Source organism: Octodon degus, unplaced genomic scaffold (genome assembly GCF_000260255.1).
Source record: "Octodon degus isolate 3935 unplaced genomic scaffold, OctDeg1.0 scaffold00020, whole genome shotgun sequence".
In the NCBI taxonomy this organism is placed as follows: Eukaryota; Metazoa; Chordata; class Mammalia; order Rodentia; family Octodontidae; genus Octodon; species Octodon degus.
The window spans coordinates 12,647,307-12,674,027 of NW_004524596.1; the positions used below are offsets into that span (position 1 = coordinate 12,647,307).

Here is a 26,721-nt window from a genome sequence, read left to right on the forward strand (position 1 = left end):
CTTCAGCTTCAACCTCTTTAGCTCTATTTTCTCATTTGGAAAATAGCTCTGGAATATTTCTCTACAGGTAGAGAATGGGCAACAAATACTGCTTATAAGCAAATGTGACGTCTTAAATTACATAATCTTGGTGTTACATTATATTAGTCTGGCTCATATAAAACGTAAGCTGCAAAAATACCAAAGTTAAGAAAAAATATTTACTCATGCTTTTACTAAGATGCAGAAGGAGGATGAACACATTGCCAAAATTCCATAGAACGTGCTCAAACGAAACCAACAATGCCTTAGTTATTAAAGGAGGAAATGGCCTGAAGCACTACTTAGGAACCAAGATACTTGGTCCATGTAAGAGTCAATATTTAAGAACATAATGACTAATTCCCAATTCAAATTCATGAACAGATTCTTTTTAAGAATTTCTTTCTGGTTAAACGTTTTACTTGTGGTTTTCCTAACTGCAATCCATGAACCTAATAATAAACAAAACCTTGAAATATGAAACTCTCCAGTAGGCTGAAGTATAGATATAAGCTTAATTCTGATTTAAGAACTTTCAACAAGGGTTACCCAAGATTTATACTTTATTTCTTAGTCTCCAAAAATATTCATCTATATAGTCATTGAATGTTTTACAAGCATCTGTGGAAAACGCATGAATGGCACCTCCAGACCATGTCAAAATATTGGGGTCTTAATTTCAAATCATTAATAATTAAAATCCTATGACAAGTGCTTCTTTGGTTGCCTGTTTGTTTTTGGTGTTTTTTTATTTTACTGGTTGTTGGTTTTTGTTGGTGTTGTTGAATTGTTCACTAGGGGAGGTTTCTTTGATGTTTTTCATGCTAAGGACCTAACCCAGGGCTTCCAGGTTGCTAGGCAAGTGTGCCATCGCTGAGCCAAATCCCCAACCCCTACAAGTGCTTCTTTGGGAGAACTTGATATTCTACATTAAAATCATTTGGATCCAACCAGTAGTATTGTTATTAATAGAAACTTTATTTCTAAAATTCAGCTAATTTTTAAAAATGTTCTAGTCACAGCTTACTGTAAGCAAAAAGTCTCATCAAATTTTAGTACCAGTACTAGCTTTATGATCTTAGGCAAATTATTTAACATTTTTACACCTCAATTTCCACATCTGCAAAATAATAATAGGATTGGATAACTTTTTAATTTCTCTCAAAGATAAAAATAAGTAATCATCAATGCTAATATTTTAATTGAAGAGCTTAATAAAATATAATTAGAGTCTGTGAAAAACATTAGGTTAAATCTAAATCATTCACAAGTAAGAATTTTTGTAAGCCCCCAAATCCTCTCCCTGCAGCATCAAACTAGTATCAAATACAAAAGTTTTGCAGAAATGACTGTAAAAAACACCTGTAAATTTCTTGCTAGCAATACAACACCCTACGCTGGAAGTGGACTGAGTGCAGCCTGCAAGCCCAGCACTCAGAGGTGGAGGAAGATGAGTTTGAGACCAGCCTGGGCTACACAGTGAGTTCAAGCAGCCTGAACTGCATAGTGAAACCCTGACACAAAAAGATTTAAAACAAAATGAAACAACAATACTCTCCTGGGTTAATTTACTCCATTCCCTACTTACCAGTCAGAACACTGAGATTTCCAACTTTCTGGTTTACAGTGACCTTAGAAACCTTGAGGCCTACTCTCCCCTCATCTCTTGTCTGCATGAAAACATCAATTGGCTTGCTGAGAGACAGAATACTCACAGGCCAAAGAGCACATAATCCACATCATTTTCTACCATTCACAGAAAGGTGGTCAAGTTAATTCAAAGCAAGCTTCTCCTCTGGTGGCCTCTCCCTTTTACTATGAAAATGTGATATTTTCTGTACCGTGTGGGAAATGCGATATTACAGTCCATAGCTGGATCTCAGATGAAGTGGCTCACTTCCCAGGGACTGACAATGCAAACCCTAAGGCTAGACTCAAAAGTGACTTACTGTTCATGAGGAACTCTTCCTGCTGGTGGGTGAATTAAAACTATTCTGTAGATGGAATACAATTCTCATGTCACAGTTAGCTTACTGTGAGCAAAAAATCTCATCAAATTATAGTACCAGTACTAGCTTTATGATCTTAGGCAAATTACTTAATATTTTTACACCCCGATTTTCACATCTGCAAAATGATAACAGGATTGGATAACTAGATATCACTACCCTTGTTTTACTCCTCTGGGAGGTGAGAATGACATTACCCACTCATGTTGCTGAGATCAAGGCCAAATTATACTTGAAAAGGGCCTGGCATGTGCCAAGCACAGACAGGCAGGCAGCTTTGAAGAAATGCCACCTGCCTTCAGGATTTTTGACTCAGGGTGAACAAAGAGACTCCCCAGAACAAGTAACTGTCATCTTGTTCACTGTATGGTCAGTTACCTTAGGGCACAGGGTATTTCTGATTTAACTCAGGAACCCAGTACCTAGTAGAGGGCTGGCTCAGGTAAGAAGTAATTAATAATCATAATAGTAATAATAATTAAAAATGCTTACTCAATGGAAAAAAAAAAGAGAGAACTTCTAGGGTCAAAGGATGCTACAGTATCCTGGCCATGATCAAAGAAAATTCTGATTTTTAGTTTGACCAAATAAGCTCTTGCTAGAAGATACCATGTAGTTCAAAGCAACCTATTAGGAATTCTATTTATTTATTTATTTATTTATTTATTTATTTAATTTGGCACAGGGTCTCACTATGCAGCTCAGACTTGTAGTGATCCTCCTGTCTCAGCCTCCTCATCGCTGGGATTATAGGTGTGTACCATTAGGCCCAGTTTCAGTGGCTGGTTCAGTGTGGGGCCACCATGGCAGGTGCTACCAGGGATCAAACCTGGGTCCTTGCACTTGCCAGGCAGGCACTTAGACAGCCAAGCTATCCCCCAAACCCCTATTCTGAATTCTGATAATTCTGTAAAATATAAAAACCCAGCCGTCCCATAGCTCTCAATTTTAGTTTTGAGAATGCAATTCTTTTCTAAACAATGGATTGAGTAACCACAGAAACTTGTGGAATTTCTTTTCCTAGAAAACAAAAAGATCAGAAGAAAAGCCAATCTGTCTGGAAATTGCTCCTGAATCTGCCTACAAGGAGGATGGTGGACAAGGCCGGATGCCCCTCAGAGGAGCCCCCCAGATCTACACCACTAAGACGTTAAGAAAAATAATAATTCTGTCACTATGCTCAGAAAAATAAAATAAGTTTAACATCTAACACAGTCTCAGGAAAGAACTTCTCAGACTTAGTGATGCTTTTGCAAATACATTTTCTTGAGCTATACTAAACACCATTCAAATCTATTAATATGAATTCTTTTTAGAAGAACAGAGATAACATCTAGCAACACAATAAATAAGATTATTTCCCTTTTTTAATCCACTTGTTTCCATGTACCCCAAATATATTCATCACTAAAAGTCTGTTAAGTAACTCTATTTGCTTCAAATATTCCACTCAATTCTTCCATTTATGAATTTTTATGCATCCCCTACCCATATCACATTATGCAGGAGATTACCATATGGTGCCCCCAATTTTATTGGAGTCCCAAGTCACAATTTTTGTCTCCTCAGTTTAATTGTAAGTACCTTGAGTATATTCCATATTTCCTATCACTCGTGTGCAGAAATGCGCAAAAACTCTGTTATAATACTATAACTCTGTGTGTTGGACCCATGTATGAAGTTTTGGCAGGGAAGTCACTCCAAGAGGCAAAGAATAAAGCCCTCCAGGGGACTATACTTTGACATTAGCCATTGAGCTAGGACTAGGTTAGCCGAGGTCAATCCAGGCTAAAGGTAAAGATCTAGAATTAAGCTCACATTGGTTCAGATCCTGCCCTGTAAGAAATGAGGAGTGATGAAAGCAGCCCCCCATGTGCAGGTGGAAGCTACTTCAGAAAGTGCAGCACATTCTCCTGATTGCAGAGCTGTGTAGGTCCTGATTTTACATAGGAAAAATTATTCATTCTGTTAGGCCCAGTCAGTTAAGTGGCAAGATAGAAAAGACAGAGTTTTAGAAAGTTAAAAAGTAACAATATTCAAAACATGCAAGTAAAGCTTGTAGTCCAGAGAACACACCTAGAACAAGAAAAAGAGGCTCAAAAAATCAGTGGTTACAAGTGCATGCCACACACTTCCAAAAATGAAGGCAAGAACTTTATATTAAAAAATGGGAACTGCTTATCCCTGTTCCATGGCAGGTACTACTCCAGGCACCACTATTACAGCGCTTCACCAAACACGCAATTGCGGCAACGTTACATAAAGCCAGACTTTGGGTCGGCGAGATAGCGCAGCGGACTAAGCACCTGCTAGGCAAGTGCAGGAACCTGGTTCATCCCCAATACCGTGCTGGGCCAGCCCTGCCCCCAGGGCAACCGACTCCAGCAGTGGTGGTGCACACCCGTAATCCCAGCACTGGGGAGTCTGAAAACAGGAGGATCACTACGAGCCCAACCTGCATAGTGAGATCCTGTACCCACAAAAAAAAAAAAAGGCCAGAGCTTAATATTATAAAGGAAAGAGAACTCAGGGCTAATCTAAACCTCTTATTTTCCAGAGAAGAAATTCAACAAATGTGTCTAAATTGATTATAATGCCTACAGGAACAAAGGTAGTAATAAACAAAGATTTCTTATGCCTCCTCTATAACAAAATTGTCTTACTAATATTAAGCAAGTATTTTTTATGACTCCTATAAACCAGACACCACAAGCTACCAGGTACACAAAAATGGTTATGATTCTAACCCTGAAGCTGTCCTCAAAAAAGCATGGCCTAACAGCAACACAACAGGATGAGTACAATAACAGAAGCAGTGACATGAAAAATAACAAATCATATCTCTAATTGGTTAAGGCTTCTACTATTTTCAAAAAAATAAACTCTGAGCACCCGAGGAGACAGCTCGGCAGCATAAGCATCTGCCTGGCAAGCACAAGTTCCTGAGTTCGATCCCTGGAGCCGCAATAAAATAAAATAAATTCTGAAAGCTTGTTTTATGCTCACAGTAATCCCAGGGGGCCAGACCCTAGTTCTTCTTATTCTTGTTATGCAGATGGAGAAACTGAAGTGCAGAGAGGACAAGGGAGTCTATTAAGGTCATCTCCAGTGGCAACAAAATGCCTAGAAACCAAGTTTGTTTACCTCAAGATAGACATTATTTTTTTTCACAACTAGATGGAAAAGGCAGATGTTCTTCGTATGTCCAGTTCTTCTTCCAAAAAGAACACAAGTTTGCAAGATTATGGAGCAGGACAATCTGTGGTTATGAAAGCAACCTTAGCTGGTTCTGAAGTGTTATTCCATATTTAAACAACCAACAGACAAACATTATTACTAGCACACTTAAAGTGTCTACTATATATATGGAAATAATAGATGGGAAAGGTCCTGCCCTTGTAAGGAACAGTCACATAAACATTTCAACAAAAAATGATATAATTAACTACAAAAGTAGAAGGAACATCATGAACAATTACAAATTTAAGATACTAATGATTTTATAGAGCAAATGGGGCAAGGGATGCCATGAAGCAGATTGTTCAAGGACTAAACAGAGAACAAAGCCTGTGTAGGTCCATAACAGTCTTCAGATAAAGGGACATACCAAAAATGCTCATTGCATTTCAGTAAATTATTAACTTTCTATTTCCTCATTTCACTTTCCAACTTCACTCAAAATAATTATGCAAATATTCTACTTCCCTCTTTCTAGGAAATTTCTACTGTACGCTTTCCTATCCAAAAGGAATAGGATTTATAATGGAGGTTCTCATCAATGTGATTTTGGTAAAAAGGGGACAGAGAGAGAGACAGACAGTCAGACAGAGAGACAGACAGAGATAGAGACAAGAGACAAGAGAAAAGAGAAAACGGTGGTATCATTGGCCTATTCATCCACCCTTCAGTTGCCACCTAAATGAAATAAATCTGACAGTTTTTCTTCTGGGCATAGTAAAATTTATATACACATATAAGAATCACTTCATAAAAACTAAAAGGAAAAGCACTCTTTCATTTTCAACTTCCATTTTAAACATCCACTTCGTGATAACCTACTGTTTTATTTATAGCACTACTCATCATGGCCTTATAAAGCCTATTTCAAACCTCAGCACATTATAGATTAACAAAGTAGACAGCTAGAAATAAAACATATTAATAATTTAGTAGGAAGAATTACTTTAAAAAAGGCTAAAAAGTAAAAATTATGGCCTTTCTTCCAAAACAACAATGAATTCTTTTAAAACAGTTCAATCTTTTAAAAATAAGTATTTTCTGAATATGTTTAAGAATTCACACTTTTGCAGGCCTGCCCCTTAAGTGGCTGCTTCAACAAAGCAGTCAGGCTCAGGTTGCTGTGGTTCGAGCCCTACAACTCAAGCCAGCCAAACCTGCCCTGAAGGCATTCGGAGCAAAAAAAAAAAAAAAAAAAAAAAAAAGAATTCACACTTTTAGCCAGTTACCTTCCTTCTTAATATGTGGTGAGTTTTGAGGGAGATAGGTAGCAATTTAAATGACACTTGTGAACCACTGTAATAGGTTTCCCTAGAAGTACCACCTACATGTCACAAAAATTATTTCAAGTCATTCTTTAATTTTTGAAAAAATTAAAAATTGGTTTCATTACAATTAAAATATATTTTAACAAACAAAAACTTAAAACCTAAATTTTAAGCATGACAAGTTTTGCAGGTAGGAGTGGAACTGAGCCTGAATTTATGCCTAAGTCCTGAAAAGGAGACTACTGGACAATACAGTCCTACATGAAGTTAAGGAAGTATTTAACACGCAGCGATAGTGACATCTAGTGTTAACAACTGTAAACCAGCTGCACTACTATTAAGTCCTCTCAAATGCTCGAGAACCGTTCAGTTTCTCTTCTTGAAAAACTTGTGTCATATGTTGAAAAATCACTCCCCCCCAAAAAATCATCCAGAATCAAATAGTTCCATAGGTTTCTTTCCAAATATTAAGAAAAAAATAGAGAGTAAATTAAAGACCAGAAAGTAAAAAACACTGTTTATTTGATGTGATCAATATCTCAAAGTGCTCTCATGTATCCCTTATACTTGAGCCACAGTGAAGGCAGAGGTAGTCTAGGACATGCGCTGGTGCATTTCACAGGCATCTACACTCCACTCATATGACTGGAGACACTGCACAAGACGGGTATGTAATAGCACATTAAGAAACATTTAGGACATTTCAGAAATATTTCAAGAAGATACAAAAAAAGAAGAAATTTCAGTGATTGCACTGAGAAACAAGTGTACTTTAGTCCTTATTATATTTTTGCTGCCTTGGTTCACTTATCAAACAACTGATATTTTTTTCTAAGGGCTTAGAATTTAGCAGCATACGTTAACTTATCATAGCATTTTTATAGTTTTATACTGCAGGTGAATCTACAAAAGTAAGCAGAATTTCAACAATTATTTTTGGCCAGAATACTACTGTGGTAAAAAGTAAAGTTGACATTAGACAAAGCTTACCTATTTGTTTTGGAATGTTCATCCTTTCCCCGTTTAACTCCAAAAATTCTTGTGATCAAGGAACTAAAGAGAAGTGTGGATGAATTTCGCACCTAGTGTTAAAAAAAAAAATACAATAAAAGATTAAGACACATTCATGACACAAAACCGGCATTTATAATCATCAAACTAGATACTCAAAATCATTACATTTCACTAATATGGAGCTGAAGAAAATACAATTTAGGCGCATAAGACAACTCTCAAAAGAAACTTCAGAGAAACTGACTCAATGACTTCCTCTTAAATTGAGCTTTTTTTCTATACTTCTACTATTACCAATAACTGTTTTCATGATACCTTTATATTGTATCATCAAATACCATTTGTTTATAAAAAGAAAAACAAAACTGCTTTTTCATGTCCTTCCTGACAATGAATATTCCAGGAAAGACCTAAACTCTACATTTTCTTTCTTTCTGTGATTATTTACCTATGAGAAAATACCTGTAGGACTTAACTTCAAAGAACATATGTAATTAATAAAAACAACAGTGATAAATATTCAAAATATTACTTACTAACCTCACAATGCCAGTAACCTACTCAAGAAATCTTAACTTTATGGGGCCAGGGAGATGGCTCAGTGGAATAAGCACTTTCCTGCCAAGTGCAAGGGCCTGAGTTCAATCCCTGGTTCCAAAAAAAAAACAAAAAACTTAACTTTGAAATTATTTGAAATAAATAATAAAAGAGGTAAGCATTTTAGTTAATGAACCTGACTGAAGCACTTCTCCAAGATACTAACAGAATACATGTTTTCCAAACATGTGCCAAGAGGCTTTGGAATTACCCTGCCAAATCAGAGCACAGTTATGTAATACTGCACTGCCTTCCCTACAGTTTGCAAGGCATTATTACCAGAACCACATCCAGAAATAGAAAACACAGTCACCACAGAGGTCATACTCTCACTAGGTGAATGTCACTATCATATGGTAAGTAGCAATACAAATAGAAAGCTCATTAAAAATAATAAAGCAGGATTTAGAAAACAGCTTCCTAAAACTACTGCAGTAAAGATCGCAAATTCAAATGCCCAGAAAGACCAGCAAGCAACAGAGGCAACAGTGAACTGTGTCTAATGTAATCACTATTCAGCTTCAGCTGACTTGTTGCCACTAGGGAATATAAACCCACTGTTGTCCAATCTCTCTCTCTCTCTTTTTTTTTTTTTTTTTTTTTTTAAAGAGAAGCCAGAAAGCCTGATTTATATGTGAAATCTCACTATTTTGAAATGTTGGCAACAAATTAAAGAAAAGCAAGGAAAATCCACCATGGAGGCCAAATAAAACACAGCGATGGACATTTGTCCTATTGGCCACCAGTTTACAGGCTCTTCTAGGAGCCCAAAAGTGCTTCAGCTTATCCCGGGTGACCCTGCAAGTGGACTTTATAGATGTATTAGCACAATTTATACCATAACTGCAATGCAACTCTAAAATGAGAAATCTACTTGCATTCATTCGACCATCAGCAAACATCAATGGAGTCCCTACTACATGTCTTCCCTACTATCCCTAAAAAACAGAACAGTCATCTGTTACTTCATCAGTATTGCCTCTGCCCCAGCTCGTCTGGATTACCTCTTACTCAATCTACTCAAATAGTTCTCAGATTCATAGATCTAAAATGATTTGGCAAAGACCCTGTTTCCTTTCAGAAATCACAACAAAAAAACCACAACTAGGGCTTGGAGATATGGCTCAGTAGCAGAGCACGTAAATTGCATGCAACAGTACTGAGTTAGATCTCTTACATGGTGAAACAACAGAAAGGAGAAAAGGAAGGCACAGAGGGGTGAAAAGAAAAGAACAAAGAAGGGAACAAAATCACAAACTCCATCTTGCCTAAACCAATCTTTATAACAAAGGTGGCAAAGTCAAAACAGGAGTAACAGAACTGTAGGAACTGACTTCAAAAAGAGAACAGGCACCTCCAGAAATAAACGTTTGCTTGAGTCCATAGACTGAGGTAGGAGGCACATAATGTCTCTTAGTAGTATTGAGATACATAATGGAACCCAGCACTATCAAACTCATTCATCTGATTGCTATGGACTGAATGCTTGCATACCCGGAATCCCAATTTAAATATTGAAATCATAACCCCCAAGGTGATGGTATTAGCACGTGAGGAAAATTTATGATTTGGTTAGATGAGAGCTCTACCATCATAAATGGGATATTAGTTGCCATAGAAAAGATGCTTGAGAGACACTCTGCCCCTCTACCATGTGAGGATGAGTAAAGAGTCCCACCATGAACCAAAATACAAGCCTCACTAGGCAATGAATCTACCAGGATCTTAACCTCAGATTTTCTAGCCTCCAGAACTGTGAGAAATTTCTGTTGCTTGTAAGTCTGAGATTGTGGTATTTTGTTAAAGGAGCCAGACCAGACTCTATAAAGTTCCCAAGGATGACCATTACCTATCTTCATAGGTGCACCAAAATGGTGATATGCTATCAGGCATTCTGTATTATTTATGGTCCCAGGAAAGAGAAAAAATTTTAATGAGCTTTCCCCCATCAGCTATTTGATTTCCCTGTTAAGTCAGAAAAGAATTATTTCCAAATATTCACCAATTTTCAGTTCATGACATAGTAACCTCCAAAACTGATCAAATGCTTTTAATGTCATTTTAAAAACTGCTTTTCATTTTATTGAGGTACAATTCATACACCATAGTATTTCTATAAAGTATTTTAATCAGTTGTCTTTACTATAGTCCCAAAGCAAGAAATTATTACCACTTCAACAATGTTTCATTACCCCAAAATGAAACTCACATGTATTACTCACCATTCCCTATCCTCAAACAACTGTAAAGTACAAATCTACTTTTTTCTTTATAAATTTGCCTATTTCAGACACCCCCTAGACACGGGACCACGTGCTCAGTGGTCTTTTATGCCAGGCTTCTTTCACCTAACACACTGTCCTCAGGTTCACCCATCGTGTCACAGAGAGCATGCTATTCCTTATCATGGCTGGCTCACAGCCTGTTGCACAGATATGTCACATTTTTAAAGTCTACTCAGCATTTGATGGGCAATGAGTTTGTCTCCACTTTTTGACTGGCATGAATAATGATGCTGAAAAATTTATGTACAAGCTTTTGTGTAGACATGCTTATCTTTCCTGGGTCATACCTCAAGGTGGCAGGCACAGTCATAAAGTAACTCTTTAACCTTTTGAGGAGTGCTATAGTAGTATACCATTTTATATTCTCACCAGCAATATATGAGGGTTCCAATTCCACAAATTTCCTGATTTCTCCACATTTTCCATAATATTTATTAGTACCCATCATTTTTATTTTATTAAGTATTATGGCACTGATTTACACTTCTCTAATGACTAATGATCTTAAGCATCCTCAACTATAGCATCTTCTTTACAAAAATGTATTCAAATTCACTATCCATTTTTAATTGAATTATCTTTCTATTATTGAATTGTAAGAGTTCTTTATATGTTTTGGATACTCTAATCAGACAATATGATTTGTAAATCTCTCTATTCTGGGAGTTGTCTTTTCATTTCTTGATGGTGTCCTTTGAAATGAGATTATTTATTTCTTACTTTTTATTTTTTGTATTTTAGTAAGGGTCTACAGGGTCTCACTACATAGATCAGTCTTATAGTGATTCTCCTGTGTTCAGCCTCCCAAAGAGCTGGGATTATAGGTGTGTGCCACCATGCCCAGTCTCAATCTCCAGTGCACCCTAGGAGAGGGACTGACATGACATGCTAGGGATCAAACCCTGGCTGCTGTAAGATTTTTATTTTGATGATGTCTAATTTACCTAATTTCTTTTATTGTTTGTACTTTATATGTCATATCTAAGAAACTATTACCTATTTCAAGTTACAAACTTTTCTACTTTGTTATTCTAAAAGTTTTATAATTTTGACATGTAGATTTTTGATCCAGTTATTGTTCCTTGAACATGATTTTAGATTGGGACTGATCGCATTCTTTTACATGCTGATGTCTAGTTGTCCTAGAAGTATTATTCGTTCCCCATTGAAATCATTCTTGTTTATTAAATGTAGAATTTGGACAGTCTTGTTCTACTAATTTATGTATCTGTCCTTCTAATACCATAATGTTTTATTATTGCTTTTTCTTAATTTTCAAAATTAGGACCTGTGAATCATCTTTGTTCTTTTCCAAAATCACTTTGCCTATTATAGTTCCCTTAAATTTCCTTATATGATTTAGAACCAGCATGTAAATTTCTGCCCAAAAAAGCCATATGAGATTTTAACAGAGATTGTACTGAATCTGAGGATCAATCTGGGGACTACTGCCATCTTAATAATTTAAGTTCCTCTGGTAATGAATGAACACAGGATTTTTTTTTTTTTAATTTGTTTTGGCTATATAGTAAGTTCATGGTCAGCCTGAACTGCACAGCAAGACTCTAAAAAAACCAAAACAAACAAATAAACAAAAAAAAAGCCCTGTTATGGCTGGTATCTGGATAGTCCTCAAAGCTTCATGTGTCACAGGTGGGACTTTTCAGAGGTGGCTGGAGCTAGGGTGCGATGTGCCGTGGTGTTGCTTATCATTTGCTGCTGCAGCTTCCTCACCACTTTGCTGCCTTCTGCCCACCATGAATTGTTTTTCTTCTGCAATGCTACCCTGCCTTGGAGCCAGCCACTATGAAGTGAAACCTCTATGAACTATGAGCTAAATAAACCTTTCTTCCTCTAGCTCAGCAATGAGAAAAGTGACTAAGATACCTTCCAAGGTAGCTGAAATGCACCTCTTTTGTAGTCCTGTAATACCCAAAATTCTCTTCTGCAAGAACACAATTTTTAGAGTCAGTGGTTTTTTGTCCTTAGACAAAGTTATGTCATCTCTTTGAAGCCTGTTCTTTATTAATGAAATACTGCTTATATTAACATCAATGAGATAAATTAGTGTAATGTAAATGATGCCAAGTACATGAAATACTAAAGCTTAACATATCTACAAAACAGTAGGAATGTCTAATGCCTACTATGCTTACAACCTTAAATGTTCTCTGTATTCCAAAAATGTCTACTCCAGAACATGAAGCACTCATTTCTGACACTTTCAGGTTTGTCAAGAAGGCAAGGGAGGGGGTAGGGGAGTGATAGGTTTCACTCTAGTAAAATCTTTTCACAGAAAGTATTTCTTGTATTGTCTGGAATTAAGCTTGAAGAAAACAATATTGATCTTGCTGGCAATCAGTTTTATGATCTCTTATTTTCCTGACGATCAAGCCACATTTCTACCTCTCTGACCACACAAAGTACAGGTACTGCTATTTCCTGTAAATGTAAAAGGTAAACAGTATGTCCTCAAGAGCCGTGATGCAATACTCCTAGACAGGATTCTAGAAGTATGTGTCTCTTACAGGAAGATGCCCGAAGTTCCAAGCAAGAGTTGGCAACCTTGAGGATTCCTTTTCACAGTGAGAGTCTACACTTTTGGCTGCCACTGAAATAGACTGACTCATGATTACAGGCTTCTCTTGGGAGGTACGAAATGACTTGTGCAACTCACTAGTTAGAAAGATTGACTTTCGAGTAAGTATTCTGATTTAAAATCTTACTTCTTTCTCCTCTCTCTTTGCCAGGTATTTCTAAAATCCATATTTCAAGCACCTGCAAACCATTCATTATTTTCCTTTATTCTAGAAGACACAATCACATGAGTAAACAAAAAAACTACAATGTTTCTCACAGAAACAAGGAAAAGACACATGAAAGTTTATTTTCTTAAATGCACTGGGTGCACTAGGTACTTCCCATGATGTTTAGTGCTCTGAATCAAATCATTTGTAGATAGTGATCGATCGTATTGCAAATGAGAATGTGACCCAGTACTTCTTTCATTTTAATGTTTTTTAAACTATTGATAGACAGTTTATAGTACTCATTCAACATACTAATACACAGAATCTGCATTACAAAGGAGCCAAAAGAAAGACAATAACATACTAAGAGCTGCTCTGCTTCCAGATCAATATTACCAATCATTAGGGAGATGCAAATTAAAATCCAAATGCAATACCACTCAGATTAGAACGGACTATCATTAAAAAATGCAAAGTAATAGGTAGTGGTGAAGATTTAAAAAAACTGAAACTATCATACATTGTTGATGTGAGTATGCAGTGGTCCTGCTATTGTAGAAAATAGTTTAGTAGTTTCTCAAAAAGTTAAACATGGAATTACTACATGATACACTCAAATGAACAGGAACTCAGATAATTAGTACATCAATATTTCACTGCTGTGTTAAAGTCACAATAAACAACAAGTAAAAACGAGCTAGAAGTCCAACAACAGAGGAACAGATTTTGTAAAAATGTATTGCATATATATAAAATGGTATATTATCCAGCCAACACAAACAAACATTAAAAATACTATAGCAAGTGAAGCTAAACACACAGGGACAAATATCGTATGATTTCACTTACATATTACATAAGAAAATCTATAGGGATACAGAGTAGAACCAAGGTTTCAAGGGATGAAGGGAGGGAAGACGAAAAGTTAGTGATGAATAGGTACAGATGTTTGGGATGATGAGAAAGCTCTGAAAATGCATAGTGGTGATGAACACTGCGAGCATACTTAATCATACTCAACTGTATATATTTAAAAATGGTAAAGGCCGGGGACACAGCTTAGTTGCACAAGTGCCTGCCAGGCAAGCACAAGGTCCCAAGTTTGAACCCTGGTATAAAAAAAAAATTTAAAAAAAAAACGGCCAGGAAGATAGACAGTGGAAGAAGTGCTTGCCTGGTAAGTACAAGGTCCTGAGTTCAATCCCTGGTACCACAAAAAAAAAAAAAAAAAAAGCAGGTAAAGGAAAGAGGATAATAGAACCAGTAGTGGTTGCACATGCCTATAATCCCAAAACTCTTAGGAGGTTGAGGCAGGAGGATCACATACTGAGTCCACCTTGTAGAACTTAGCAAAACCTCAACTCTAAATTACAAATATAAAGTGGCTGGGGATATGGCTCAATGTGAAGTCATTGGGTTCACTCTCCAGTATCACAAAAAAACAAAAACCAAAACAAACAAAAAGAGTTAACATTGTGACATAGGTTTATGACAACACATAAGTGACATTCTTAACAACAGTACAAAGACTGTGGGACAGAGATACAAATACACTGTTATTAAGCTCTTAAAACTTTAAATGGCATGGTATATTATCAATTGATAGCAGATAGTGATAAGTTAAAGATAAATGCTATAAACCCTAAAGCAAGCACTACATAAAGAAAAATGTCTAAAGACAAAATCAACAAATACGATAAAATGCAACCATCAACTATTAAATTATAGCTCAATCTCAGAATTTTTTCATCCATTAAAGAAACTCCTTGATAAAATGTATTCTTTTATCATCCTGTGAAAGGTCAGTTTATTACAACCTACTCAAAAGTACAATTAATTCAGTGAAAATAAGTGGCAAATGACAAACGCACTCACTGCCCAGACTGGTGAGGTAAAGCCCAGAATTGCAGCCTTGGCTCCATCTGCAACGAAAGGAATGACGTTTTCTCCTAGACGTGTGTCTCTGAACAACGCTCGGAGGATATTCAGAGCATGGACCTAGAAGCAAGAGCTCAAAATCAGTCATGAACCACAAGCTATGCTAATTCTAAACCTTGCATAAGATTACAAAAGAAACAGGCAATTTACAAATGATACTGCAGATTAATAAGAGATACTCAATAACCGATAATTAAAATTATTAATTTATTTAATAACTATTAAAATTATTAATTTATCCAAAATTAGTAAGATTGAAAAATTAGTTTGGGGAATTGGAGGAGGAGGAGGAAAGAGAATAAGAAAGAAAGAAAAAAGGAAGGAAAGGACTTTTTTTTTTTTTTGGCGGAACCAGGGATTGAACTCAGGCCCTGGCGCTTGCCAGGGAAGCGCTTATTCCACTGAGCCATCTCCCCAGCCCCTGGAAAGGAAAGGAAAGAAAGGAAAACAGGCTATGGTGTGTACACATAATCACTCCCCAAGATGAATGTAAACCTCAGAAACTACAAACATGTACTAATACAATTTAAAACTTACTCTTTTTTTTTTTTTTTTTTTTTTTTTTTTTTGGCAGAACTGGGGATTGAACTACAATTTAAAATTTGAAATTAAAAAAATTGAAGAATGTAATAAAAAGTTTAATGAACACATATAGAATCCTGCATCTAATACATAAATACATATTCTTTTCAAGGACATATATGACATTTATCTTTTTAAGTGATATAAAATCCAGTCACAAAGTCTCAACAAATACCAAATAATCACTATTTTATATTCTTTGACACAGTAGAACTAAATTAGAAATAGTTTTTAAAATACTTTCTAAATTGACTAATCAAAGAAAAAGAAATTTTAATAAAGCTGAACAACAACGAAGCTACTACCTAAGGACGTACCTTAGTGAAGCTTAAAAAAGAAATGTATACTTAGCATATGCATGAAATACTTCTATTAAAAAATATGAATGAAAGTGACAGTGCTGTGTGTTGACTTACGATGACAGAAAAAGAACAACAGAGAAAGGAAGTAAAAAGAGAAAAAAAATTAATGGCAAAGATTCAACTAATAGCGCTAACAAAGCTACCAAGCTGATTCTTTGAAACAAAAAAAAATCTCTGACAAGACTAAGAAGCAAAGAAAAGAGCAAATGGGCAGTCTCACAGAAGACAGGCCTGCAGATACAGAAGAAGAAAAAACATGCTGCGAACAAGTCTACTGGAATCAATTTGATGAATTAAAATAAAATGAACAGTAGCCTAAGTGCAGAATTTATCAATACCAATTCAAGGAAAAACCAAACATCTACAGAAATACTACTGTAAAAAACAAAACAAAACAAAAACCCAATAGTCTAATACCCACCCAAAGGGACTGGAGATATATCAATGGCACAAACACCAGCCTGGCCAAGCACAAGGTCCTGAATTTGATTTTGGTCTAAAAAAAAAAGACTCCTAAAGATTTTTTTTAAAAAAGCAACAAAAACATTTTTAAAGCCCCTCATGATTTCATAAATGGATTTTACATCTAGAGAATACATAACTGCCACTTCCATCTTACATAGACCGCAAAGATAGATGTCCAGATTTATTATATGAATTTAATATAACCTGGCTATTAGAAGAGGGACTAAAGCTGAATTTATACATACTGCATCCAATAAGTATTTCAAACTATATTTTCAACAGAGATATACAATGTATGTTCACCACTAAACATGTCTGAAAACTACCTTAAAAACTATTCTTCATAGATCAAAATTTATGTCTGCATCTTGTACTATGAATAACCACTACGAAGATAACAATAAGCAATGTATTAATTACTGAAACTGTCCTACTAATCGGTTTTGAAACTGTCTCATTATTTATTTCTCAATAAAATTAATAAAAAATAAAAATAAAAAATAAATTAAAAAAAAAAAAAACCAAGTGCCCAGGCTTGCCATGTGAGCCAGGAACCCCAGGCAAAACATGCTGGCCACCGAAACATGGCACACACCTGTAATCTCAGCACTGGAGAGGCTGAGACAGGAGGATCACTACTGAGTTCAACCTGCATAGTGAGACCCTGTACCAAATAAATAAACAAATAAATAAAAAGATTAAAAATAACCACGAGTTATATGTGGTGCCACATGCCTGTAATCATAGCACTCTAGGAAGCTGAGCCAGGAACATTTCAAATTTCTGCCCACCCCAAGCAACTTAGTGACTTACCAGGACCCTGTCTCAAAATTCAGTAGCTCAGCGAAAAGACCCAAGGTCCAATGCCCAATACAAATAAATAAATAAATAAATAAATAATAAAATGAATAAATAAATAAAAAATTTAAAGTATCAATATGTTCATCTAGAACAGATAAACTGTACATTAACAATGAAAATGAATAAATTACCATATTGATGGATATCATAATGTCAACCAAAAAAGATCATATCAAAAGTATGGTTTGAAACATGTGGTTTGTGTGTCTTCTTGCACTGCTGGACACTGAACCTGGGGCCTTCCCACGGAGCTACAACCCAAGTCCTTTTTTGCTTTTCACTTAGAGACAGGACCTTGTTAAATTGGTAAACTGGCCAGATTGGGCTCAAGTTTATAATCCTCGCGCCTCAGCCTACTAGAGCATTAGGACTAAGGTATAAGGGACCACACCCAGCTATGTGGGGTTTTATCTTTATAGAACTCAAATAATAAGTAAAACTAAAAATAAGGTGTTGGCACAGTGGCACTCTTGAGGAGAGGGTGCTGGCTGGAGGAGAGCACGACTGGGGGCTTGCGGGTGCTAGAATGTTCCATCTTTCTGCTGGAGACACAAGTGTGCTCCCTTTGAGAGGTACATATGAGACTTGGAGACCTCTATGTATGTATATGATAATTAAAATGTAAAATACATGTTAAAAATTGAATGGAACATGATGAGAAAGGAAAACCACAAGGTCTCATAGACCTAGTGAAAGACACAAAAATATTTAGTAAAGATTTTAAACCAAATCCAACAATGTATAAAAACACCACGTCCAACCTGGGTTCATGCTCAGTATACAAAGAGCATTCCACTTAAAAATTAACATAACTGAGCTGGGGAGATGGCTCAGTGGAATAAGCGCTTCCCTGTCAAGCACAAGGGCCTGAGTTCAATCCCTGGTTCCACCAAAAAAAAACCCAAAAAAACAAAAAAAAATATTTATAGAATTCGCAAATTTTAAGGGAAAAAAAGTATGTATCTCAAAAATGCCACAAAGCATTTGATAAGTTACTTTTGTTGATAAGGTAAAGGACAGAGTAAAAATTACAACACATAACAAAACAATATAAGAATTCCTGTTATCCCTGTTTCTCTTCAAAATTCTACTACAGGCTTCAGTAGCAGAATAAGATAAGGAAAAAACTTTCACATATTTAGAGCTGGTTAGATAGCACATTCCTATAATCCCACCATTTGGGAAGTTGAAGCAGAAAGGACCATAAATCCAAGGACAGCCTGGTCTACCCTCAAGTCAAGGCTGGCCTGGGCTACACAGATCCAATCTCAAACAAATAGACCAAGACTAAGTATTAGAAAAATTTAAAAAAGTATCTTTATCTACTGAAGATATGACTACCTATAAAGAAAACCCAAAAGAATTTATAGACAAGTTATATGTTGTAGCAATTTTGGTAAGTCACTTTGGTTGATAAGGTAAAGGACAGAGTAAAAATTACAACACATAACAAAACATACAAACTGTAAACATACAAACTGAACGGAAATCAATTGTATTCTTACACAATAGCAAAAGATAATACAAAAATTTAAAGTATCAATTGATTTCAGGGATAAACATAGAGAGACACAAATCTCACAAAAGATCTATAGAACTTTTATGGGAGAAATTTTATTTTTTAAGAGATAGGGTTATACTACACCACCCAAACTAACACTGAACTTCTAGGCTCAAATAATCTTCCTACCTCAGCTTCCCGAGCAGCTGAAACTATAGGAATGTGTCATTGTGCCCAACCTGGAAAACTGATTTTTTAAAAATGTATTTAGTACAGGGTATACAGGGTCTCGCTATGTAGACCAGACTCGCAGTGATCCTCCTGTCTTCAGCCTCTCAAGCGCTGGGATTACAGGTGCAGGTCACCACACCCAGTCCAGGAAAACTGATTTTTAAGTTTTGACAGACACTTAAAAAGATATGAATACATGGAGACTCAGGCCACATCACTGTCATCCTTTTCTCTTTCATGTGGGCAGACACACATGGGGACTAGAACCCAAGGTATTGTGTGCAGTAGCCTGTCATTCTACTACTAAGCTTCCCCAGACCTCACGCAAGATTCACTAATTCCAAAAAGGTATTCTGTTGAATTTAATAAGGTGATTCAAAGATTTATATAAAAGTGTAACAGGACAAATGTAATAAGGCAATTCTGAAGAGGAGAGAAGGAAACCAGGAGGGGGAGGGGCAGGGGAGAAAGAGGGGCAGAGGGAGGAGACAGGGAGAGGGGGACTCATCTTATGCAATAAGTTATTATAGTAATAAAATTTCCATAGGGTAATTAAGTAGTAATTAAAATCATTGGTAATATGGTATCATGCTCTGTGTATAGCCAAAGGCTCACGCAGTCATGAGGCGGCTTCTGCAGTTTGTGATTGATTATAGGGATGTGGTAGCTACACCTTGGCCTTGCGGTGGGTAATATGCATTACAGTGTAAAGAGAGGAGAGAGGCTTGCTAGCTGCCATAGCTGATTCTCCTTTTCCTTTTTGCAGCCACCATGAACGGCTGCTGTCATATGCCACTCTGCCTTGGAGCCAGCTGAGTATCAACTGAAACCTTCACAAACTGTAAACTAAGTAAACCAATTTTGTCCCAGCAAAAAGAAAAAAGTAACTGAGACACTTGGTAATTAAAATCATTGCTCTGATCCACAGCCAGATTAATAAACCAATGGAACAGAGAACAAAAACGGTCTGCTTAAGGGCCTGGGAGATAGCTCAGCAGCATAAACATATGCCTGGCAAGCACAAGGTCCTAGGTTCACTCCCCAGTACGAAAAAAAAAAAAAGACTTTTCAAAAAACAGTCTACCTGCCTACAAAAACCGTACATAACAGAGGTGGTACTATAATCAAAAGGGAATGATGTATTACACAAAAATACTTGGATATTAATTATCTAAGTGGCAAATGAAATTAGAGTATTCTTATTTTACACATAAGGTCACATTATAGGTGATACAATAAATCTCTGAAATATGTCAGCACAGAAAACTATGCACTGAATAAGGGTTTTTTGTTTTTGTTTTGCTCCAAATGCCTTCAGGGGTGGTTTGGCTGGCTGAAGTGTTGTGGGGATCGAACTCCAGCAACCTGAGGTTGACAGCTTTGTGGAAGCAGCCACTTAAACAACTGGGCTAAGGCCAGGCCCCCTATGCACTGAATATAATGAACATTGAAATCAATTCCAGTTTAAGAAATTAAACATTACACATACAATTTAAAATTAAAATGTGAGGGCTGGGGAGATAGCTCAGTAGAATAAGTGCTTGCCTGGCAAGCACAAGGTCCTGAGTTCAATCCCTGGTATTACCAAAAAAAAAAAAAAAGCCAAGTACCGCAAAATAAATAAAGAAAAATTAAAATGTGAAATATACTAAAAGTTAGATGTTACCTTTAAAGACTTAACTACTTTAACTACTACTGAGTCAAAATGTCTATATAGGGGCCGGGGAGATGGCTCAGTAGAGTAAGTGCTTCCCTGGCAAGCACAAGGGCCTGAGTTCAATCCCCGGTTCCGCAAAAAAAAAAAAAAAAAAAAGTCTATATAAACTCAAATCACACATGAAATTCTAAAATGAATATATATTCATTTTCAAAATTTTAGATGCAACAGTAATATTATAAAATAACTTCTATCATTTTATGTTTTCACCAGTTTTAAGTTTATTTAATAAGTGTGTATCAACTAAAGCAATGCTTTATTTTGTAGACAAAAGAACAAAACATCCAAAAAACTATTCATGTAAAACTTCAAATGTCTGCCTATCTCCAAGAGTTACGTATCTTTTAACAGATACTTTTCAAAAATAATACAGAGCAAAGACACTCAACAAAGAAAACTATTTTTTAAGATAACACACCCAGTGCCCTCCTACCATGTTTTGTGTATTTCCTTTATTACCTGGGGGACTGTGCTCTGCGAGCTATCTGTAGGCCCAGCCAAAAAGATTAACTCTTTCATAGTCATTTTCAACAAATCCATTTTGCCCTTCTTTGGTTCAGATGCCAACAATGCCTATGAAAAAGCAACACAAAAATTAATGGGCTTTTATTTGACATGGACCTGTCAGGGGTTTCCCTGTATCAATTCTCAAAATTTAAATCCCTTAATTCAGAATTTTCTTTGTAAAAGCACAGCTAGCAAGGCAAGCTCACTGCATCACGTTGCTCTGGGTAAGTGGATCAACCATCTCCCAATCAGCTGCTGGTTAATCATTCAAAGGAGCCAAACAATGGCTCTCACTATGCCTTATGGACTGCCTTGTGGACTGTAATTTGAAGGCAAATTTCTGAAAGAAGTAAGCAAGTCACTTTGTTAACAAATGCAGCCAATATAAAAATTTTCTTTACTTGACTGTTTTGAGGCTTCTTATGGACTGATCAGTTACTTAGTATTTCACCAAGGAGTCTACTCCTAGAAGACTAACTGAACTGTATTTAAAACTCCATGGGAAAAGAACGAATACTACATAATCCAAAGGGATCCTCTATTTGAAATCTGAAAGAGTTGCTTATTGACTTTGTGACAAACACTGTTCATATTTAATAAACGTAAGAACACGAAATCAACCCACTTGAAGCAATAAAAATGAACACAGTACTGACAGATGCAACGACATGGATGAACTTGAAAACCTAATACTAAATGAAAGAAGCCAGACACAAATGGTCACATATTGTAAGACTCCATTTACATGAAATGTCCAGAAGGCAGATTAGTGGTGCCGAGGGCTGGGAGCAGCAGAGGCAGAGGGGAATGGGGAGTGACTGCTAATGGGCTTGGCGGATTTTTCAAGTGATGTTCTACTTGGAAATTAGATTGTGCTAATGGTTGTACAACTCTGCAAACCCAGAAATCCTTGAATTGTATGCTTAAAATACATGAATTATATCTTAAGTGAATTATACCTCAACAAAGCTGTTAAAGAAAAATTATGTTAGCTACATTCTGATTACCTTCCTTTATATGTACTTTTCATGAGTACCATATAAAGCTACTGGCTCCCCAGAGTGAAAATTTTAAGTTAATCTCTTTTGTGAAGCATTTATAAATCATAAAAGGGGAAAATATAAGACACGCACACAAACCAGGCTTAGAAGAAATTTCTTACAGTAGATTTATGCTCATAAGACATATATAATACTGCTAAATATTATTCCAAAAATGTTATATCTGTTTATAGAGTTTATAAACTAAGCAGGAAGATTTCTCCACAGCTAATACGAGGGTACAACTTTACTGGTAAGTCATGCTGACAGAAATAGAAAGGATTTTCTTTAAGCAGACTTTTCATATAATTTATACTTTACTCAACCCAACTGAATAACAAATATTATATTCATGACCCAAATATCTTCTGGAAACCACTGCTTAAAGAGCTGGGTAAAGTTATTGCCAAGTGAGGGTAAGGTAAGAAAGTTCACCTGCTCCTCACTCTGCTAATCACTATGACCAATACCTAGTACAGTACTAGCTGAAAACCACTGGCAGGATAAATGCTTAGTGGAAACATGCAGCCAGACTATGCTGTCACTTTCACATCTGTCCTCAGACAAATGATGTATAAATACACCAAGTCAGAAAGAATTCCAAGCAGGAGAATGAACCACACAGACCCAGAATGGGTCAGATCAGGAAGGAGCTGGTTTCCAAAGGTCACCAAAATTTAGCCAGCAGAACTGTCAACAAGTTCTGTAACTGGTGCTCCACTCATGAAGGGACTGGGAGTTTGACAGAAGAATAAAAGAAAAGATAAAATATAGGAGTAGTAAAAGAGACTCCAGCGCTGGCCAAATAGCTCAGTGGATTAAAACACCTGCAAGCAGGCGCAGGGGCCAGAGGTTCAATCCCTGGGCCTGTCATGCCAGTCCCAGGGTGTGCAGAGACAGCAATTTAGACTGGACATGGTGGCGTGTGCCTGTAATCCCAGCTCCTGGGAGGCTGTAAACAGGTGGATCACTATGAGTCCGATCTAGTAGTGAGATCCCGAACACCCTGTTGACCCTTCCCTAAAATACATTAAAAAGACACTCCATTTCTTCTACTGTTTTCATGATGCTATTCCATTCTTGGATTTTACCTTACTCCATATTAAACAAGGCCACTTGGGATAGAATCTGATTCAGTACTGTGAGGACACTGGCTTTTATTCTTTGGAATCATGAAGAGGTTAGTCTCATTTTTTTACATTAAGGAAATAAAACATAAATTGACAGGAATATCTGGGTGTGCTGATCTGGAGCAATCTGCAAGGTGAAATTATGAAGCAAAAGGCAACAGGAGATCTGGCATGTTCTCAGTGGTGCACACACACACATCCTCAGACAGGTCAAAAGTCAGGCAACCTGGGCTCAAGTCTTCACAGCTCTTACTACTACTACTTGTGGGCCTCTAGCAGGTCACTTATCTTTTCTAAGCCTCAATTTCTTTCCGTATATACAGTAGTTTCTTTTTTTCTTTCTTTTTTTTTTTTTTTTTTTTTTTTTTTTTTTTTGGGGGACCCGGGTCTTAAAATGAGGAGACTAATTGTTTTTTTTTTTTTTTTTGTAATCTGGAGTGGAGGGTAGAGGAAAGGCTGTACCTCCTGGCAGTGATCAGTTAACGTGCCACAGTGATGTCTGCCTACTTACCACCCAGGGAGAGCTCTACCTCCCTCTTTACATGACAAGACCAACACCTTAAAGGGTTTGTTCCAAGAACAGATCTGTCACAGAACACTGTCCACACATTAAAACAAAGCCACTGGTCGTTATGTGACTTATTCATAGGTCAAGGAGGTAAGGAGACACTACCAAAAGACAAACAACTACAGCTTCCAGGTAAGTACCTGTATGTAGAAAGGGATCCCAGCACTGCGCCTTGTAGCACAGAGTTTGGATGAAGGATCGCTGCATTTAATTTCCTCCAAAACATTCCATAACCACTGCTCTGGCAGCTTTTGCAGATTCACATCAGGGCACCTAAAAGATACATATAAGTAAACATCTGGAATTATCAGGTACCACAAGATAAAAGTATAAACTACTGTTAATACATTAACATTGATAGAATACAGTTTCTTTCCCTTGGGTCTGGAGGGATGGAATTAAAATATGGCTCCTAGCCTTTTCATCTACTCTCTTCTTTACTATTGGTCTTAGGATTTAAAGCTATCAAAGGTCTCATCTTTCAACTACTATGTGCCAAGCATGCACACTGGCTGTAAAGTAAGCTTTAACACACAGGCTTGCCTCCCCACTTGGAATGTTCTAAAGGAGGTTAATCAAGTTCTCACAGATGTTCATACTATAAGAAGCAAGATTTCGCCAGGCAGGATGCTGCAGCTCTCAGGAGGCTGGGGAAAGAGAACTACAAGTTTTAGATCAGCCTGAGCAACTCAGTGAGACCCTGTCTCAATACAATGAAATCAGTCATTCTCTGAGGGTGTTATGGTTTGTGTCTAGTTGTCTCCCAAAAGCCTCATGCAGTCATAAAATGGGCTTCTAGACTTTGTGATTAATTCATGATCCACTGGGATTATGGATGTGAGTGCTGCTGGGATTATGGGTGTGAGGGCACACCCAGCCTGGCGCAGAGGGCCTAAAAGCAACATACAGGAGACAGACTTGCTCTCTGTTGCCATTGCTGCCACTACTCCCATTTGCTTTGCTTTTTGTTGCTGTCATGAACCACTGCCCTCTGCCACATGCCACTCTGCCTCGGAGCCAGCTGAGTATGGACTGAAACATCCACTACCTGTGACCTAAATAAACCTTTCTTTTCTTCATTTTGGGTGTCAGGTATTTGTCCCAGCAACAGAGAATAACTGAGATGGAGGGTGAAGCCGGAGGATCATAAGACTGAACCCAACCCAGGCAACTTAATACCCTGTCTCAGAACAAAAAATTAGAAATGGGCTGGGGATATAGCTCAGTACAAAAGCACTGGGTTCAAATTCAGTACAAAAGAATTAAAAATAAAATAAGATGAAAAAGGGCTGAGGGGGCCGGAGAGATAACTCAGTAGAATAAGTGCTTGCCTGGCAAGTGCAAGGGCCTGAGTTCAATCCCTGGTTCCGGAAGAGAAAGAAAGAAAGAAAGGAAAGAAAGAAAAAGAGAGAGAGGACTGAGGATATAGTTTAGCACACTGAGTTCAATTCAATTCAATCTGAGTTCACTTCAATTCCCAGCATAGAAGAAAAACAAACAAAAAAAAAGATCTCCAATAAGCAAGTATAACTTCATGGTGTACTGTAGTACATGTTCTCTATGCATACAGATTGTATATATTTAAAGGAAACACAGTTTGAATTATATTTTAATAATTATTTTGAGCTCTATCAAAATGTGGCCTAAGGAGTATTAAGAATACAAGTTATCTTGGAAGAGGCAAAAATACTTCAAAGTTATCTGAACATTAAGTCTATAGGCTTTTACTATATTGCATAAAGTATCATGCTAGGGTACCTATGAACACTTATTATTTTTTTAATTTTAAGTTTACATTCTACCAGATTATATAATATTATCTGAAGAAATGGCATATCCAGCTGGGGAGGAAGCTCAGCAGTCTAAGTGCCTGCCTGGCAAGCACGAGGACCTGGGTTCGATCTCTGGAACCAAAATCAGGTATGATGGTGCACGCCTATAATCCCAGTGTTGTGGAGGATGAGACAGGAGGATCACTATGAGTCTGAGCTGCATAGTGAGACCCTATACCAAATAAAATAATTAATTTTAAAAAATTATTCAGAAAGAAATGATTTATTCACTGGTAGGCAGACACAATTATCTTTGAAGGACAACACCTAGATTTAACTGAAATGAACATCTGGAAATAAACTGATACAGACCAAAAGCAAAAATTATTTTATTTTAAATTGAGGAAGACAGTCTGCAGAAAGACAACAGATTTACAATTTGCAGTGAGAATTAGACTTCTTAAAAATATATTTTGGACTTTTTTTCTTCATTTTAGTTTGGTGTCAAAATTCAGTTATGACCACATTTCAATCCCTCTCCTCTCCCTCTCCCTCTCCCCTCTCTCTTCTCTTCTCTTCTTCACCTTCTTTTTCTTTCTCTCTCTCCCCTCTTCTCTCTCTTCTCTTCCTTCTTCTTCTTCCTTCTCTCTGTCTCCCCCTCCCCCTCTCCTCTCCCCCTCTCTCCTCTTTCTCTCTCCTATCCCTTCCAGATGCTCATTTCAGTTAAATCTAGGTGCTACCCTTCAAAGGTGATTGTGTCAGCCTATCTCTCTCCCCTCCCCTTCTCTCCCCTCTCTTCTCTCTCTCTCCCCTCCCCTTCTCTCCCCTCTCTTCTCTCTCCCTCCCCTCCCCTTCTCTCCCCTCTC

At 37.0% G+C, this 26,721-nt stretch overlaps 1 protein-coding gene across 2 annotated transcripts in view; it reads right to left on the reverse strand.

Annotated features, from left to right (window-relative positions):
• Thada (THADA, armadillo repeat containing) overlaps positions 1-26,721 on the reverse strand; it is a 384,981-nt gene that overhangs the window by 282,578 nt on the left and 75,682 nt on the right. For both annotated transcript variants that reach the window (XM_023711247.1, XM_023711248.1), the window contains 4 exons: positions 24,224-24,356; positions 21,298-21,411; positions 15,057-15,179; positions 7,526-7,617 (listed from right to left, as the gene is read on the reverse strand). In XM_023711247.1, coding sequence (XP_023567015.1) covers positions 7,526-7,617; positions 15,057-15,179; positions 21,298-21,411; positions 24,224-24,356 — 462 coding nt within the window. The remainder of the gene's footprint in view (positions 1-7,525; positions 7,618-15,056; positions 15,180-21,297; positions 21,412-24,223; positions 24,357-26,721) is intronic.